This window comes from Mangifera indica, chromosome 11 (genome assembly GCF_011075055.1).
Source record: "Mangifera indica cultivar Alphonso chromosome 11, CATAS_Mindica_2.1, whole genome shotgun sequence".
Taxonomy (NCBI): domain Eukaryota; kingdom Viridiplantae; phylum Streptophyta; class Magnoliopsida; order Sapindales; family Anacardiaceae; genus Mangifera; species Mangifera indica.
The window spans coordinates 15,641,975-15,662,763 of NC_058147.1; the positions used below are offsets into that span (position 1 = coordinate 15,641,975).

The following is a 20,789-nucleotide window of genomic DNA, read 5'->3' on the forward strand; positions in this document are numbered from 1 at the left end:
ATTCAAAATTAACCACTCACATACTAACACATAAAATATGTATCTATCTATGTACCCAAAATAGATATATGTATTTTTATTACTGTTACCACATAATTAAGATTTAAAGTGAAAGAAGTCTTCACAAGGTAAAATACTCTAACCCTAACTCCAAAAGATTTTCTAATTTTTTATTGTGAGTAACAAACAATCATAAATATATATATATATATATATATATATATATATATATATATATATATAGAGAGAGAGAGAGAGAGAGAGAGAGAGAGAGTCTACACATTCTCATATTATAAAAAGGATAATAGTAGCCAGTTGTAAATTTTTGAAGGTTTTATTCCATCATTTATCGTATCTAGACTGATTAATAATGTCATTGAATTCCAAAATGGTTGAATCAGATTGTAGCAAATAAATACAATCCCCCATGAGAGAAACGTGATTATAGATAGATCTAACAACATATAAAAAATACAAGGACAGGTCAAAGAAACGGAAATTTATTACATGTTAAAATTTGTAACAATTTATATAATTTTCTCATTCGATCAAGGTTTGCCAAAATAAATTACAGCACACTTATAATGAGAAATAACACCAAACTTAAAACAGATCTGCATATACCCAGGTTTCCCAACTGCAATTTGACAAGCTAAATAGTCATCCTCAGGACAACAAATCAAATTTTGGTATGACAAGAACCGAAGAAAAATCAATATGTATATGACCACATATATGCTTCCAATGGACGATCAACAAGAACAGGCTCCGCACAATAAGAAATGCAATAAGCACTAACCATTTACCATCTCATTTCCTGGTTTTATCAAGAACCTCAATGTATATCTTCGGAATGCCAAATTGTTCAACTAGATGTTTGGCCACATCATCAATCACACCACCCTGAATAAGAACCTCATGCCCTTTTTTACCTGGACAAGTCAATTTTAAACCAACATAAGCGTGAATGAGCACATAAAGAGATAAGGTCATAAATTTAAAACAATGGAAAGAGCAAAAATAAAAGAAGCTTAGAAAGACTGATGGTTATCTTCTTCATCGTTACTTTTTGTGAGTGATTAAAACAAACAGAAGCATGTCTATTAGTGAAAAGAAAAACTACACTAAGATAGAGATCTAGCATTTCTTTAGTGTTTTCATAGTCAAAAGAAATGGTATTGAGACCATTTTCCTAGGAGACTTAGCATATCCTTATTTGTTAGTAAAACAGTGAAAAACAAAATAGAGTAAAGATGACATAACTGGGAAAAAGGAAACATCATAATTCTTATTCTAATCTCTCCACAGAATATATTGCTATTACAATTTTTCCTTCCCCTATGTGTCCACAGTTCAGAAATCAGATTATTAAACTATAAATGCAACAGTGGGAACAACTGGAAATGATTGTTCAACACCATTGAGGTCTTCAGACTGTTAATCAGAGCTTCCCAAAAGTCGTGTTTTTTTACCTACTCTATCCTGTTCATGTAGCACAGCTGGGCTGGTCAATGTACTTTTGATGCACGGTAATTTGGTTCCGACAAAGATGATCAATTATCATGAACATTAGAGGATCCTAATCCACACCCAAAACACATAAATATGGCCCCAAAACTTTTTTTAATAATAAACCAAGTATAATGGTATTCTTAAAAGAACCACAAAAGGATGGACAAGAAATCTGAAAAAACAAGAAACAGCCTGAAGTGTTACACACTTTACAATTTGGAATCTGAACACAAATTAAAAAACAATCAAAATCAAGTCCCCAGCTGATTAAGATATTCCAAAAAATTACTAAAAGACAGCAACAAGCGCCCCCTATACAGAATCATTGCCATCTCCCAATTGTTAGATGAACAAAGAAAGTGCACATCTTTAATTCCAAGGAAATGGAGACCTTGAGAGAAGCCCAATACCAGGTTGAGCTCCATACAAGACACATCTACTCTCTTAAATAATGACTTACACCACTTGGCCTTTCTTTTAATGAAATCAATCATCAAAGAAAATTAAATGCACATAGAGTTTCAGCCCACAACAAAATACCAAATACTATAAAAATATCCATAAATATAGGGGAATGAAAAATAGGAAAAGAAGAAAAGAATGCAAATAAAATACAAATCAGCAATGCAAATAACAGAGGGATAGGAAGAAAGAAAATACCAGGTAATTCTGCCACTGATGTACTGCAAGCAAACTTTTTTTGCAGTTCTGATGCTAATGCTTCAGCATTTATCAAGAACGATTCCAGACCTGAAACTTTTGTCACCTTCTTGTTTCCTTGCCGCCGTTCTGTTACTATCTGAATTGCTCCCAGAGCACCTTTACGAACAATTGACTCGTTTCCTCGGGTCACAACATGGTGGGCCTGCATCCGGCTTACAAATGTTGATCCTAAATCTTTCTTATGTATCTCTGTTGGGTATGTTGTTCCTTTCTTAATGGCTCCCTTGAACAATGCATCACATAAAGTTGGATCCAAAATGACAATGGATTTATTAGTAGGCTTAACCAAATTTTCTTTATCGACGTACTTGAAAACCACCTCACTGGCTTCAGAGGCACTGTAAAGTTGTCCAATGTCAGCACCAACAGCGGTGAAAACAGAGTTAACATGCACACTTGGTTTATAAATTTCTGCCACTTCTAGGAATTTTTGAGATCGACTATCAGTAGCAGCACTATCAAGTGCCTGATTGGCTTTCTCTACATGCCGTTTCTCAAGCTTGAAGGAAATGTAGTCCAGATGATTGCGGTTGACAGAAAACAATACCACTTCCTTATTATATTTATCTTCTTTCACAGAAATCTGGCATTAGCACGAAAAATGGTAACAATAATAAGGTATCAACAAAATCTTATTTTTAACAAGGTATGGAGAAAAAAAATCAGTTGTTCTATTTCATAGATCATGAATTAATAAAAGAAACATTTATCCCTCACCCCATTGAAACTTTGAAAAATATTTGCAATACTGGGCAATAACATTACCAAACTTTTCTTTGTAATATACCATTATCATACTCAGAATATGTGTCCTCACATTTTATCATTGAAAGTAAATTTGTTACATCATAACATTCATGCAATGTAACTTTACACAACATTAATGTCAACTAATGAGATTCTATTACAAGTTAACATTTAATGTCAACTAATGAGATTATATTACAAGTTAACATTCAATGTTATGTTACAAAATCACATTGAATGTTACAGTGAGATCTTACATATTTTAATTTAAAAAAAAAACAAAAAGAAGGAATTGTTGCTTCCTATATCACGTCTCCGCTCCCCATGTCAATTTCATCAAAATAATTTGCTCTATTATAAGTAAAGAAAAAAGAGAATAAACCTCATTCAGAGGTTAGCCAGTATATAAAAGTAGCTCAATGAGGATCCTAAATTGATACACAGCAAGGTAATAAACCACTAAACTTAGCTCCTCGTACCTTAAATCTCACAAAAAGCAATCTTGGGCCACAAAACAGCTATATAGTAGATAGCTCTTAAGGCCAAAGTGATGTCTTTGGAGCTCACATAGTTTCTTTGAACTGGATTTACCATGTTCTTTAGTTTAATTAAGTTATATCTAGTCTCTTCAGCTGTGATTCTTTTTCATGCAACTTGATTATTTTGATGGTTCTAGAAACCATAATTGATTATTTTGATCATTCCAGATGCACAATATAAGTTGAAACTGTCAAGGATGAAACCAAAATATAAAGAGAACATAGGGGCTAAATGATCTTATTTCTTCACAATCTTATAAAAATTGCTAAATGCATGAGCTATTTATAGTAAACGTGTGGCCCATTTTCTCAAATAAAATATCACCACCGGTCTAGCATAGGTTAACATTATGAACATAATGCTTCAAGTTAGTCTCTTAAGAGGACATATGTAACTTAGGTGTATTATAAGGTAATATTGTCTAAAGTAATAATTTGACCACTTGTCTTGCCTACATTAAGTAATACTGTCTTCCGTTATTAGTTCTCTAAAGTTGACTCCAAGTGAAATATGCAGCATCCTAGCTGGGACCACTAAATAAATTTTTTAGTATTTATTATTTTTACTAAAAGTAAGATTCTCCCATTAAAGATATCAAAATTATCTGCAAATGTAATTAACCATGGCCATATGGAACGATAAAACATAATCATTATGAGCATATTAAAAAAAGGATAAAGAAAGAATATAAAGACAATCGAAAACCAAGTGAAGAGAAAATTAATATTTGTGATTCACAAAAATCAATTTGTGTGAAGAATTTACATATACCTAGTCTGAGTCAAATAAGGAAACCGGGTAATCCAAATAATAGAACTTAAATAGAATATAAAAGAACTATTACATGATCTATCGATAACAAACTAGTACACCTAGTATGCATAATTTCTTTAAAATCAAAACTGGACTAATCAAATATTATAATGGAATCTTTATGAAAATATCCCCATTATAATAGGCACACAATCCCTCAACTCTGAGGATGTATATAACATTCTTTAAACGATCTCAATAAGTGTTAGTAGTGATTTTCCTTTCTAATCTACAATAATAACTTGCCAATAATTTCTTCAAGTCCCAATAATATTTATTGTATAATTATTGAACACAAACAAGAAACTTTGAACTTTGAATATTTGAAATTGCCCCAACGACATTAATGTGTAGAGAAATGAGAAAAATAAAAAAAAATAGAATACACACCAGTCCAGAAGAAGCTTTTGCTTGCAACCATTTAGAAAGTTTCTTATGCGATGATTTCTTAATATCCAGCATGATACCTGAAGGCCTACATGGTAATACATGGTTCGACCTACATTAATCCCAAACAACAATGATGATTGTTATAAATCTCCATTATCTTATGTTGGAAAAGATGTACCAAACACATATCAGTCAATACAATGTTTTAAGAAGCAAAGGAAACTACAATCCTTGACAATGTGAGTTACAAAAAGCTGTGTTCATTTTTATCTTAAATTGATGACTATATTTAATATTTTCAGGGTCTTCAAAGACTAGGTAAACTTCACTTTCATGAGACTGACCTAAAACTGCAACATAAATTTTAATGCCAAAATGGCTTCAACCTTCTGACAAAAGTAGAAGTAGGAAACCAAAGCCAACAATTTTGTCACCGCTTATATCAGCATATCCACGCAAAAAGTAATTCGATTAAATTATCCATATTCCATTGTTCTAAAAATACAGAGTAACAGAAACATCGAAAAATATTCAAGGAGTTTTCACCCACAGTGGAAGAAATTTGCTCTATCACTTAAATTATGAACCTAGAACATCTAAAATCCTGAGTCAAAAAATTAATTTTCAAGATAAAAATACAGAATCAAAATAAATTGCATTTTCATTTAACCAATCTAGTAACATATGGAAGAGATCTAGGTCCATTTGCAACTATAATCCTCAAAATTATAATGAATGGATAAACCTGATTGTATTTCATTAAGTAAAAAATATTGCTTTACTCACTATGATCATTTACGAAAACAGACTATTAAACACCTAAATTCGCCATGATTATATGCACATGACTCAGACAACCAATGTATAAGGCTGATAACAAAGGAAACAAAGATCATCCCAACTAAAACATTAGAGGTATGAACTCTTCAATCCCCCCAAATGTACAAAGAGAACATATTGATAACATGACATCAATGAAAATAACCTACCACAATGTGCTTCCAGGTATTGGGAGGTCTTTATCCTTCACTGTAGAATGCAAAGCTTGTAGAAGGCATTTGTCCAAATGAGCATCCACATCCTCGGTGGATAGAACATGCTGCTCCACATTTGATTCATCAACCTCCAAATTTTCTTTTACTTTCAAATCATTTACACCTGCTGTTGCTAGCATGGTTGCATTACCCTGATTATCATTTTGTGTAACTGAAGCAGGATTAGGTTCAGAAATGATATCTTTTACATCAACTGTTCTCCACTCTCCAGTTGCTACATCATTTGAACTCTCAGCAATGCCTCCACATGAATCAGAAACTTGACGTGTTGACCAAAAAGCAGGATCTGCAAGGACCACATCTTCCAAAAAACCTGCATTGGGCACATAACGGCCCTCAATTGATTCCCTGCAAAACATTTCAAAACAATGTCAGTTATGAACTTATAAATTAGTCTCGCATATAGTACCCATCTATACTTGCCAAAGTAAGTCACGATAAGAGTGAGTTATCCTTAGAGCCTTTCCACGCAAACCAGCTTTTACTGCTTCAGTGCTGCTCATAGTGGTAGAACCAACCTGTATTGTGGTCAATTAATTTTTAAAGTCCCTGAGAAGGATAATCAATCTACTTAGCCCATCATTTGTGTGTGCGTGTGGGAGTATGTATGCATGTTTGTGTCAGCAGAATTTCATATAAGCTTACTGCAATAGGTGCTGGATTGCCTGGTACTTTTATAGCCCATGGTTCTCCAGATAAAAATGATGGTAGACCTTCAAACGGTATGCTTATACCAGGAAACATCAAATCTGCCCCACCAATTACAAATCGCGAGACCTCACCCCCCTTCAGCATAAAAGACGGTAGTAGATCAGGAACTTTCCACAGAGCAAAAACTGCTTGAAGAAATAATAAACTATTAAAACAAGAAAAAAAATGGAGTATAAAGTGAACACAGTAAAAGAATCTCCTACTTCCTAAAGGTTTTATCAAACAGTTATATAAAGGAAATTGTTTTAGTAAATCTGCTATACCTCATAAAAAGAAAGGAAAAAATTTGTACAAAATTTCATACGTCAACCTTTATGAACAACCTTCCTTTTAGCTTGTTCATGTTTATGAATCAAGCTACTTAGGAATGAAAGTTCCTCAACTTGTTTCATCCATAGATTTCTTACATTGGCTACTAATTGAGATGAAGAAAGTGAAACTAGACCAAAAGGAAAACAAAAGGTAGGTTTCAAGCAAGACACACAAAAGGCTAAATGATACTTGTGGAGAAACAAAGGTTTAATATTGCAGGCTGTGTAGTAGAGTGTAAAATGGAAGTTTAGGTTGGGCTAGTTCTATCATAGATGTGGTTACCACTGAATTTAGTTGGCTGGTGGAAAATAGTTTTGATCTCTGTCTTTTCTGTATATACTCCAACTCTGTAACTATTGAAAAGTAATGGATGAAAGTATTTCTTTTTTTCCTCCTCCAATTTCCCTTTCTCTTTCTCCGGTTTGGTTTCAACATGGTATCAAAGCTTTAGGGAATTTGCAAAATGTAGGTCTAAATCCACATAATCATCTTTATCCAAATATATTATGTAAAAAAATCTAAAAATTGTTAGGGACATCAGAACACCTCATAATAATCATGCAAACATACAGTAAATTAGATGTTAATGATAAAGGCCCGTAAGAAGACATTAAAAAGTTCCGATTAATTTTGTTGAGTGCACTTTTCAATTCCTAAGCAATGCATAAATTATGTTGGCAGCAATCTATTAAAGGTTGTTTAATGGGTTATAATAAGATAAATGCCAATGACATCTGATGGAATTTGGGGAAAAAGCATGTTTTTCTGTAAGAAAATTCTGTTTCTCCTAAAGAAGAAAGCTCAGTTGTCTGATGTCAACAATTCATCAATTTCAGTTTTCTAAGATATGCTCAAATTTGCATAATAAATTCATATTTTAATCAAGGGTAATTAGACAAACCTCCCAGATGTCTTATTAATATACAGGGCAAAGGTAAGTTTGATTTTCTTTTTCTTGCAATCAAATTAAAAAAAATTAAACTCACATTTCTAAGTAAATTTTGAGTAAACCATAGGGATGGCTTGTAAAATTAACCATAGAAATAACATTTCCTATGTAACCATGCAACTGAACAAATTTCAAAATTAAGCAAAGTAACTAAAGAATTTACAAAAACAAGCCACTAAAAGAATTGGGAAGGAACATCCAGGCATTAAACTTAATCAAATACCTGTGGGAAATATCTCTGTACCTCGTCCATCAATGTCAAAAAACATAGGTAAACCACCTTCTACACAATATATGAGGACTCGATTTTGAAACTTTGAAAGTGTGATCTCTACCTATAAAAGATTGTCAAGTATAAACTTCAAACAATTAGTAAAAACAATAACTATGGTTCTTAGCCTCCAGTCATTCCTTAGAAAAAGGTAAATAAAATTAAAATTTAACTGCACCATCAAGTTTCATGTAGGATTTTACATGTATATTAATTATCAATGAACAATCATTGATGATTAGATGTTAAAGGCAGATTGATGGCATCATATAAATCATGGATATTTACACGGAAACACACTAGGTACTACTGTGTTTAAAAAATCAATAACACGTATCCTTTGAGAAAATCAATGGCCATAAAAAAACATCATATTAAAACCTACACGCATATACCCTTTGAGAAAATCAATACCCAAACAAAAAACATCATATTTGAATACTATTGTAATTGAAATCTTTCATGGTATTAGAGTCATTGACAAACGTCAGTATGGCTCATGACTTTGGTCTCCTTGCTTTAGGCAACTCTTAGACACCAAAACAGAGGTCGATTAGAGTAGAGTCTATGAAAGCAACTTCAATAAGTCTCAATACCTTTCCAGTATCAAGCTTACAAGCCATCAGTCCAAAGTTGAGTAAGAATAATTACTGCTATTGGCGAGCACAAGCTTTGTATACACTTGGCGCTCATGGTCTGCAAGAGCACCTCACAGGTTTGGTTTCATGCCCACTCCTTTTGTGCTTGTTAAATCTAAAAATGGTTTGTATGACGTGAAACAAGTTAATTCTGAGTATTTTGTGTGGAAACGATTTGATGAGTTGTTAATGAGTTGGCTTCTAGCCTCTATATCAAAAGACATGTTTAGTAATGTTGCAAATTGCTGGACTACTAGTGATGTGTGAAATACTCTAGAACATTATTTTGTGCCTGAATCTAAAATTAGGACTGTGAACCTTAGAAATGCTTTTGCAAAACTTTAAGAAAGGCAGTTTGAATGTCTAAGAATACATAAGACGATTAAAAGAAATGCATGATACTCTAGTTGCCTGTGGTCAATAGATTACTAAGGAGTTGATCAATTATGTCATAAATGGTCTTGGACCTCAAATTGAGCCCATAATAGCTATTATTATGACCAAATTGTGTTCATCTGGTATAAGTTATGCCTTGTTGATGTGAAATTGAGTTTGCAGAAATATAAGCAGAGACTCAATAAAGTCTCAGCTCTTGGTTTTGACTATGGAAGTAGTATAGTTAATTTGGCTATTAGAGGTATAGTTGGTGATCATGAAAATGCTCTTTACTCCAATGCAAACTTAGGATAGAATATTAACACTGCATAGTTGTGGAAAGCACGCATAAGTATGGAGCGACTCAGGGCAATAGGTTCAACACTTCCCAAGGTGCAAGGCAAGAGGAAGTTGAGAAGAAATGCTTAAGCGCCTCTTTTTGGTGCTTTAAAAGATGGAAAATGCGGTTACAACTGCTTTGTAACCTGCCCTAATACTATATAATATAAGTTTAAAAAAATTATTGCTGTTCTAAACAGTTTATTTACTATGTCAACCAACTTTCTGTTTTTTGGTCTGTTTCTTCATTGGAAATCTCCACCAACTAAACAAGATTCCAACACATATTTTTAATATTCAGGCGCTTTAGTGTTTCTCTGGTGGATTGCTAAATTACTCCAACAATTATACATATTTTTCATCAACAATAAACATTTTCTGGCAAGTCTCCGACAACTTTCAGGTCTGAAATACGAAAGATTTGTAATATTATATAATATATTTATTGTTGCTACCAACTATGTAAAATTTACTGTATAAAATTTTATTGTGTAAAATTTATTTTGATTGACATATCAATCAATCAATGTACTTTTTTATTATAAATATATGTAAATATAATGCAACTTCATTGTATATTTAATCTTGCAATAATTTATTTCATTCCCATCAATCTTGTGTGGCATCTACTCTTGTCAAGTGTAATAAAGTGTTGAGCCAATGCATTGTAGTGTACACTATGCAGTATGCGCAGAATGTAATTTTTGTCTCATTCAATGTGCAATTTTAATTGAAAACTGTAAGGTGTAATAAATTTTGACTGCTGCTACGCCTGATTGCGTACAGTATTGTGCAGACTACAGAGTGTAATTGTTTAATCCTGTTTAACAATTTTATTAATCTTTCTATTCTTGTCTTGCGCAAAGTGTAATTAAAAATCTTGTGTGATGTGCAATTTTTGATGCTATTGTTTATTAGTATATATATATATAAAAATCTATTGCTGTGTTTACTGTTTTGTAAATTAGATTTTAATGATTTTATATTTATATACATAATTAATTATTAACATGTTATCTTCACCATCTAAATATTTTAATCACAATTTTACACAATTTAAGAACCTAACATTTAGAATGTATGTAATTATTAAGTTTTTTTACAACAACTATTACACACATTAATTTGGTTGTATTTTCAACTTGTATAATATACTTTATATGTTATAATTATGCTACAACTTGAATTTATTACCTTATAAATTATCTTATAATTAGTGCACTATTGTTATTCTATAAATTGGCTTAATGTTAGGACTTAATAAATAATAATAATAAATAAAATATATTTGGATTAGGATAATATATTTGATTTAATTATAAGATATTTATAATAGGATATTTGATTTGATTAGGTAAATATTTGATTTGATTAGGATAATATTTGAGTTGATTAGGATAAATATTTGATTTGATCTAGATAATATTAGAATTTAAAATTTAAAATATGAGTATAAATATGAGTGATTGGAGGAGAGAAAAGGGGGAAAAAGTAAAACATTGTTAATTTGGTATTTTGGTAGCCTTTGGCTAATTTGGGAGGGGAAAGACACTTCTAATTGTCTTTGAGAGGAGTTGACACCTCTGTTGTCAACACTATTTTCTTAATATTAATAATATTTGAGTTGGGTTCCTATCAGCTTATAAATTGTTTTTTATGGTTATGTACTTAGGATTTTAAAATTTCTTCTTCTCAAGATCACAATGACATTAACAACGATCCAGCTTGGAAGCACACTTGTTTAGTTGATCTAACAATAAAAACAATTTTATATACAATTTTTGTGAGAAAGTAACAAGAGGGGGAGTATATAGAGCAAAGAAGCACCTTGCTGAGGGCCATAAAAATGTGAAGCAGTGTACAAAGTGCCCCCCTCATGTCCATGAGGAGATTATACAGTCCTTGAATACCAAAGCTACAAATAAAGTAAAATAACGTGAGAACTTGTTTACTGATATAAGTGACATTGGTCGTTTGAGAGATAACAACGATGAAGATGATATCATCTCTTCTGCAAAGAAAATTTCAAGTGGTGCGAGTAAATATTCTTATCAAAGTAGCAGTTTCAGTCAACGATCTAATGTTAAGGGCCCTATGGATGCATGCATCCACCCAAATTAATGCAAAATAAGAAGAAACATGTGATGAGACAACCACCATAAATGAAGCCTACGAAAAGGGATTAAGGGAGAAGACTAGTCAAGATATTGCTAGGTGCATGTATGATGCTGGCATAGTTTTTAATGTCGTGAATTATCCTAGCTTTAAGGCTATGATTGAGTCAATTGGGCAATACGAAATTGGGATGAAGTCCCCCAATTATCATGAAGTGAAGGTTCCTTTACTAAAAAAGTGTGAAAGGGTGAATAATTCAATTAAAAAACATAAGGAAAAGTGGGCAAAATATGGTTTCAGCATAATAGCTGATGGATGGACAGGTAAAACTCATAGGACTCTAATAAATTTTTTGTTGAATTCACCTAGCGGATCAGTTTTCATTGAGTTTATTAATGCTTCTACATATGTAAAAACAGGAGAAAAATTATTTGAATTGTTTGTTCAATTTGTAGTTGACAATGCATCAAACAATATATTTGTTGGTAAGAGTCTAAATTTTAAACTTCTATTTATTTTTTCCGATCAATACTTCAAATATTGAAATTTACGTATAATTTGAATATCTTATTTGTTTTCAAGAAAATTGTGTTAGGATTGTGACACTTGTCTTCAATCCAATGGTTAATTTTTATTATAAATATGTGTTAGATTTCAAAAGAAGGGAAGAAGAAAAATATTTGGGTTTTGGTTTGAGGGCAATCATTCTTAGCTGATTTAGAGAGGTCTCCGGCGTCTCAAACGACCGAAAAATGGGAGGTCTCGAACTCCTCGAAATATTCGGTTTATCATTGTAATGTTTTGGTTAATGAAATAGTTTTACTTTATTATGTTTTTTGTGTTTTAATTTTGTGTTTTGATTGAATAAGAGTTGGGTTTCTAACAAATGGTATCAGAGCATTCGATCCAACGGGGAAGATAGATGATGGTCGAAAAAGTGAAGAGTCGCCGGAAAATGTTTACGGAGGAGGCTGACTTGAAGAAGAATGGGAGAAATGAGTCGGTGGCTACATGCTGGAAAAGTGTCAAAAAATAAAAAAAAGAGAAAGAAGAAGAAAATGAAGACAAAAGAAGAAGGAGGATGAAAAGGGAATGTCGGCAAGAGTCTGAAAAAAAAAATTGCATAGGCAAACGCAAAGAAAGCAGAAGGAAGAAGAAAGAAGGACGAAGGAGAAGAAAGAAGAAAAGAAAAAGACAAGGAGAAGAAAGAGAAAGGAGAGAGAAAAAAATAAAAAATAAAAAATAGAAAAAAGATGGAGGCCAGGGCGTTGGTTTGTTGGAAAAAGAGGAGAAATGTGGCTGACTTGCTGGGAAAGCAAAAAGAGAAGCCAGAAGCTTTGGGAAGAGAAAATGCAGCAAAAAAGAAGGCAAAAGCATTATTGGAAAGAGAAGAAGAAAGATATGGCGCTGTTGAAAAGAAAAAATTAATTAATTAAAAAAATTTTAAAAAAAAATCAGAAAGGGAAAATTAAAAAAAAAAATCATTTTATAAATTACCATCTTGAGGACAAGATGGTTTTGAAGGGGAGGAAAATGTTAGGATTGTGACACTTGTTTTCAATCCAATGGTTAATTTTTATTATAAATATGTGTTAGATTTCAAAAGAAGAGAAGAAGAAAAATATTAGGGTTTTGGTTTGAGGGCAGCCATTCTTGGCTGATTTAGGGAGGTCTCCGGCTCCTCGAACGGCCGAGGAAAATGGGAGGTCCCGAACTCCTCAAAATGTTCAGTTTATCATTGTAATGTTTTGGTTAATAAAATAGTTTTACTTTATTATGTTTTTTGTGTTTTAATTTTGTGTTTTGGTTGAATAAGAGCTGAGTTTCTAACAAATGTTAGGATCCCAAGTGCAAGGTATGGGACTTGGATACTACATTAGAAAGTATTGGCAATTAGTGTGGGTTTTATATGGTCTTGGGCTCTCCTATCTCAATAGCTAGCTTTTGAGGTGTGGTTCTCCTAAGGTTCGTATCATTTGGTATCAGAGTCATCACCATGTCTCCCAGTTGCAATCGTGCGGCGCAGGTGGTGATGCCGGCATTGCAGTATTCGCCGGGGGCTAGCAGGGGGCTAGCAGGGAGCTAGCGCATAGCCAGCCCGCGTGGGCGTCGGGGCTGCGGAGCATGGTGGTATGTTAGGATCTCAAGTGCAAGGTATGAAACTTGGATCCCACATTGGAAAGTATGGAAAACTATTGTGGGGTTTATATGGCCTTGGGCTCTCCCATCTCAATAGCTAGCTTTTGAGGTGTGGTTCTTCTAAGGTTCGTATTAAATTGTCACAAACTAAGAGGAATCATTTATATTTTACAGTTTGTGCAACACATTGTATTGAGCTAATATTAGAGAATATTGGAAAATTGTTTGTTATTGCAAGAACTATGAAAAAAGCTATTACTCTCAATGGATATATCTATAATCGATCTGGTGTGGTAAATATAATAAGACGATTCACAGGGAAGAAAGAGTTATTTAGGCTAGTTGTTACAAAATTTGCAATGCATTTATCAACAAAAAAAAGTAATTTGAGGAAGATGTTTACAACAGAGGAGTGGACACAATAGATGGGCAAAAGAATCAACTGAAAAAAGAGCTACATCATTGGTCATCCAGTCTACAATATTGAATAATATCTCTTATATTTTGAAGTTATTTGATCCTCCTATTGGAGTGTTGCGTTTAGTTAATGGTGAAGGAAAACCCACGGTGGGATATATAAATGAGGCTATAGAAAGGGCCAAAGAAACATTTATGAAATCTTTCAAAAAAGATGAAAAGCACAAGTATGAACATGTACTTGAAATGATTTATCATAGATGGGATTGCCAACTTCATCACCCATTCCACGCAAAAAGGTATTATTTAAATCTCAAATTCCACTACGCTAACCCCAATAGGATAGAAACAGATACTGAGGTCATGAATGGTTTGTATGATTACTTTTACAAATTGGTTCCAACCACGAATGAGCAAGACAAAATCAGTGATGGGTTATCCTTGTATAGAAGAGGTAGAGGTTTATTTGGGATAGATCTCGTTGTCAAACATAGAGAAACAAAATCACCAGTTGAGTGGTGGAGTGATTATGGATTGAGTTGTCCACATTTGCAAAACTTTGTTGTCAAAATTCTTAACCTCGCTTGTAGTGCTTCTGGCTATGAAAGGAATTGGAGTGTGTCTGACCATATAAGTATTAATTATTTATACTTACATAATCATTCAATATATATTATCCTACTCTTATTTACTTTTTAATGTGTGTACTAATCAATATGTGATGTATACAGATTCATAGCATGAAGAGAAATAAATTAGCACAACAAAGACTAAATGATTTAGTCTTTGTAAAATACAATCAAGCATTGCAACGTCGATATTCAACTACCGACAGCATAGACCCAATTTTGCTTTGATACAATTGATGAAAGAAATGAATGGCTGATGGGGTAAATGAAGAGTGCAAATGATACTGATGGTGATAAAATTGGAGTTTGAAGATGATTCTTCAACATGGCATAATGTTGCTAGGGCTGGTGGGGCTAATGAACTTGTTTATGCTACAAGAGCTACTACAAGTTCTTGCATTGGTAGGGCTGAACGTGCAGTAAAAAAGGCCAAAATCTCATCATTTTTTTAAGTTTAATCATAAGTCAATGTCTCAGGATAAAGGAGTTTTAGATACAAGTCCTCTAATGAAGAAGAATGTTTTGATGAAGAAATGGATGAAATCGGAGATGAAAAATTTGATGATAAAGAAGAAGATGTGACTTCGATGATGAAGATGAAAATGAAGACTTAGATTTCAATTAAAATACATGTTTGATAAAAGTTTATGTACATTGAAAAGTTTTAATATTTTTTCATGTTTTAATATAAAAATCAATTTGTGCTTTTGAGACTTCTTCTATAATATTATTCTTTAGTCTTTATTATATTTTATTTTTTTTATCATTTTTTATCTAAAAGCAACACTTTCGCTTTAATTTTTTCGCTTAGGCATGCGACCCCACATCACTTTTAGGTACTTTTTGCCTTTAACAACTATGTAACATTGAGAGAGGAGGTTAAAAGCCTTTTAGACCTAGGGCCATTGAGTCTAATTACTATACCCAAGGAAGAGGTTGAGGGAAGTTTCCTAATAAGCCTAAAGTTGTTTGTCAGCTAAAAGGGCACATGGCCTTGCAATGCTATCACAGATTTGACATTACCTACTTAGGCCAAGGTCAAAACTAAGAGTCCAGTAATCTTGGTTCAACTGGTACAGCCTGTACAGCCACTCAAACACCAAACCTAAACACATACTCACCTCACCCATTCCATGCACCTACTCTAAACACCTATATAACTTCAACACCTTTGCATCCTCAGTATCATCCCTCACAAGCTCTTGTCTAGCCATCAATACCCAAGTGTTGATGTGCCTTATACTCAACCACTCTCACTTCCAATGCAGTCTATTGCACAATTAGCACAAACAACTCCTATTAGCAATGGAACAGTCTGTTCAGATCCTAAGTCTTCTTTGAGTGCTAGGAATGCACCATAGTCATATATTGCATGTCCTAGTACTGTAAAGGATTTGAGTTCATATATGAATTCAAGGGCTTTAGATCATGTCATTACTAAAATAGACGAGCTTGGTATCAAAGAGGACTATGTGGGGGACAATAGCTCCAAATGGACAGTGGAAAGTGTTTGAAAATCTCCCACACATGTTCCATTTCTCTACCTACTTCCTTCTCTAATAGACATTTATACCTTACAAACATTTTATGTGTTCCCAAAATTACAAAGAACTTTCTTAGTTTATATATAAATTCACTAGAGATAACAATGTGACTGTGGGGTTCAAGAATGATAGTTGTTTTGTCAAGGACAAGAAATCTAGCACTGTGTTGCTCCAAGGAACACTTAGGAATGGATTGTACCAGCTTCAATTACCCTCAGACAACTCTTCAAATTGCTATCCTACAAGCACCAACTCACTTTATCAAAGCTTAACCAATAAAAACACCAAACATGTAAAGGTTAATAGATGTAAGAACAGTAGCTTTGTTGTAAATAAAATTGATGTTGATGTTTGGTACAAAAGATTTGGTCACCCATGGGAAAAAACTACGAAACATATTTTCAAATCTTCGCAATTGCGTGCTAATTTTTAGAATTTTAATTTCTGTAAAGATTGTCATTTTGGTAAACATCACCAAGGACATTTTTCTATTTCTCATTCTAAAGCCACCAAGCCTTTAAAACTAATGCATAGTAATGTGTGGGGCCTAGCTCCTGTGTTCATTGTCGAATGTGAGGTCTGCCAACGAGCCAAATACGAAGCTACTTCTCCTATCAGCTTACTGCAACCTCTCCCCATTCATTCGAAAATTTGGGAGGACTTATCTATAGATTTCACTATAGGGCTGTTGAAAGTGAAAGGATTCAACACTATACTCGTGGTGGTGGATCGATTAAGAAAATATGGGCATTTCATCACTGTATGTCATCCTTATACAACAAGAGATATAATTGGGATCTTCATTAGAGAGATCATACGGCTGCACAGGTTTCCTAGCTCCATTGTTTCAGATTGAAACTGTGCTTTCATGAGCAGCTTCTGGTCTAAAATGTTTAAGGCATGAGGTACGACACTTAAATTTAGCTCGATTTACCATCCCTAAACTGAGGTTGTAAATCAGAGCCTAGTGATTTATCTCCTATGTTTTTGTTTTCAACAGCAGTGATCATGACCTAACTGGTTATCATGGGTTGACTATTAATACAACACCACCTTTAGTGTGTCGACATGTATGTCACCATTCAAGGCGATTTATAGGAGGGATCCCCCACCATTTTTAAGGCTGGTGGAGGAGCCTTCAAGAATAGAAGAGGCAAATGCATTGATTAGACAGAGAAATGAAGTCCTAAATAGATTAAAGCAGAACCTCCATATTGCACAAGAAAGAATGAAAAAAAGGCCAAACAAGAACCGCAAGGAATTGGAATTTTCAATGGCTAATCAAATTTTTTTGAAGCTACCACCATATCGGTTCCGATCCTTGGCTATAAGACTTAATGACTTAGTCCTCGTTTCTATGGGCCTTTTGAAATTGAGGAGAAGATTGGATTCGTTGCTTGCAGGTTAAAACTCCCTGCAACAGCAAAAATCCATCTTGTTTTTCATGTCTCACAACTAAAGAAGTGTGTGGGACCCTTGGTTCAGAGTCTACCCCTTTCGAGTTGCTTAAATGAGGAGGCCAAGTTGGTGGCCCAACCTAAAGATGTGTTGAATTTCAGATATTCGCAACAAAGGGATTTAGAGTGTTAGAAAATGTCCTAAAAACCAATCGCTTTGTTGGTTTCAAGGGTTGCATATTTTGCATATACATTATTAATAAAAGAAGAGTTATGTCATACTTCACAAGTTTTCTACGTCACTTTTATATTTATGTTGTAGTTGTATATTACATCCATATTAGCTACACGCATATGACATGTGAAAGGTTCCGATAAGTTTTAATAAACGTCATCAAATCGTTCCCTGTATAGGCGATCTGTTTGGGCAATAGTATTGCATAGTGGGTGTGTGACAATATATCTGTGGATGATACTAGAGATGGTGGATATACACATGGGTAAACAATAGAACTCTTTGATGATTAGAGAATTGATAAAAGGTTATTATATTATATTGTTTATCGAATATAACCGCTGAACGATGATCACATGGGCATTAATATGTAGTCAATGATACATCGTAAATCATACCAGTGTATAGATCCTTTGACTTGAGATATCACAGTTGTGCTTCATTCTGTAACGTATGGTTCATACGGTGTATACCACGAGGCTAATCATATCTCGTTCAGAAGCCGCTTTGATCATATGTTGCTTGAGCTAGAGGACAAGTAATGATCATACAGGGATCCGTCAGTTTGACTGCTCTCGAGTTTCTATACGAATATCGAAAAACATGAAAATCTAAGACACTGGCTAGTGTAGATAAAAGACCACATGAAAAGAGTTTCGATGTGGCACGTTATGATGTATTACTTGATATTCGAAAAGATTAAATATTGGATTTTGGCATTCCATGAATCCAAGTTTAATCGGGATGTAACGATGGAGGAATTGGACTACATGGTAAGTGTGAGTAAGAAATGTTCATTTGACATTATGTGAAGCTTGTACTTCATTGTGATGTAAAGGTCATGGAACATTGCTAGATGACACCACACAATCAGTGAGAGCTTCGTTTTGTAGCAGAAAACAAAATATATCGGTTAACGACAGTTTTGGATTATACAATGATATAATAAAACGTATCATCTGATATGAAGCCCACGGCTACGTCACTATGAACCTTGAAGGTCACACCCATATTTCAAGGAAGAAAATGGTGTTATGAAGCTGAAAATATTTATCCATGGTTGGCTAGCACTTTCCGAGGATAAAAATTGTGTTTTTCGAATAAGATTAAAAAAAAAAGCGAAATTGTCATTTTGCACCTTTTAAATTGTTTAGAAAGTTGCATGAATAATTTTAGGCACAAATTATTCAACATGTGTCAAATTATGATTTACTTAATTTATTTTTTATTATCAACCAATAGGAATTAGACACATGATTTAACTTGATAAATATCAAGTTTTAGTTTAATAAATGAGAGAAAAATGTAGAAAATATGATACATTTTTCTTCTTCTTCTTCTTTTGCCGGGAAAGCTTCCATTTTTCTTCCTTTTTTCTTCCTTGAAGGGCGCAAGTCAAAAGATCACTTATTTCAGTGATTCAAGCTTCCTAACTTCAAATCAAATTACAAGGTACAAGATAGTTTACATGTTTCTATGTTTTATTTCTTGAAACAACATGTAAATTTTATATTACCATTGTTACATATGATGTGAACATGATCTAAAAATTTTAATTTTCTTGCCAAAATCCAACAAATGGTATCAGCGCAAGAGTTTGATCCTTGAATGACAAGAACATGCCATAATTTTAGGTGTTTGGAAGTGTTTGTGATCAAAACCTAAGATATAAGTTTTGTTATGTGTTATTGGTTCAAACCAAGTGTACATATGTTATTAGGAATGTCTTAATAGCATTTGAGAAGCTTTAGATTGTTGAAATTGTGTTGGATAACTTTTGGCATAAAAAAAACCCTAATTTTAGAAATTTGGGTGTTTTTGAAATTAATGGTTTAATCATGATTTATACATGATTGTCATGATATACACATGAATTTTAATCTTGACTTTACATGGGAATGTGTTTTTAAGAAACTTAGTTTGTGTGACTTGGTTAAGGGCATGAACAAGTTAATATGATTTCCATGTGTTTGGTTGATGAAAATAACATTCAATATTGATTGAATTGTTATTAATTCATTAAACTAATGTTTGACTTGGTTTGATTGAGAATTGAATTCTTGATAGCTTGGATTAGATAAATTTCTTTATGAGTAACCATATTCATGCTTGAATAATTATTACATGGTGAAATAGATTATGTTTGAGTGATGAATGATTCATATATGTCATGATTTGGTAGAACGCATGACACTTGTGAATTTGGCTCACATTAGGCATGTGTTATGTATTTATTTTATAACTTGTCATTCTAAAATCTATTCATGTTTAAATATGAATTGAAACATGTTTAGTGAGATTTTGGTGAACTTGATATGTGTTTTGAAAACATCAAGAGTTAGGGTTTCATGGTTGGTTTCAAGAAAAATATGATATAAAATTTTCGTTTAATTATTTTGTATACTTGTTATGGTTTGATCTTGTAGACACCAAACATTGGATGTGTTTGTGTTTTAGCAAATTTGAATAAAGAGCATAAAATATAATAAATTATTTGTTAAGTTTACCAAATTACAAATTTAATTTCTAAGTTTGAATGTTTAACTATGGTGTTACAAATATTAGTATGGTGCCCACAATGTCATGTTATTATAGATATATGTGATAGCATTAATGTGTGACATATGTATTCTATATATGAGACATTATGACATGCTAAACATCATGCATATAAATGTTTAACATTATGTATGCTAGATTGAAATGGACTTAACATATTGGATATGTTTGTTGTCTTAGATACATAAATAAGAACTCAAGTTTGCTAGTCTAAGATTAAGTTATAAAGTATTGGATCTTTTATATGCAAAATCAACCTAATGTACATTTTAGATATGTAATATGCTAAGTTATATGAAAATATGACTTCTTTTGATTATTGAATAATATAGTTGATATGTGTTCAATAGCATGTCTAAGTTTTATGTTTTAAATTATC

The 20,789-nt window shown here is 33.0% G+C and overlaps 1 protein-coding gene across 4 annotated transcripts in view; it reads right to left on the reverse strand.

Moving 5' to 3' along the window:
- Positions 1–484: 484 nt before the first annotated feature.
- Positions 485–20,789, reverse strand: part of LOC123229410 (eukaryotic translation initiation factor 2D) — a 30,173-nt gene continuing 9,868 nt past the window's right edge. The window contains exons 2-9 of one of the 4 annotated variants that reach the window (XM_044655199.1): positions 11,203–11,290; positions 7,976–8,087; positions 6,426–6,616; positions 6,204–6,298; positions 5,715–6,128; positions 4,726–4,834; positions 2,173–2,818; positions 485–932 (exon numbers count right to left, since the gene is read on the reverse strand). In XM_044655199.1, coding sequence (XP_044511134.1) covers positions 811–932; positions 2,173–2,818; positions 4,726–4,834; positions 5,715–6,128; positions 6,204–6,298; positions 6,426–6,616; positions 7,976–8,087; positions 11,203–11,259 — 1,746 coding nt within the window. In that variant the 5' untranslated portion in view covers positions 11,260–11,290 and the 3' untranslated portion in view covers positions 485–810. Of the gene's footprint in view, positions 933–2,172; positions 2,819–4,725; positions 4,835–5,714; positions 6,129–6,203; positions 6,299–6,425; positions 6,617–7,975; positions 8,088–11,202; positions 11,387–20,789 lie in introns of all 4 variants that reach the window. The other 3 variants (XM_044655200.1, XM_044655198.1, XM_044655197.1) reach the window with 3 other exon arrangements.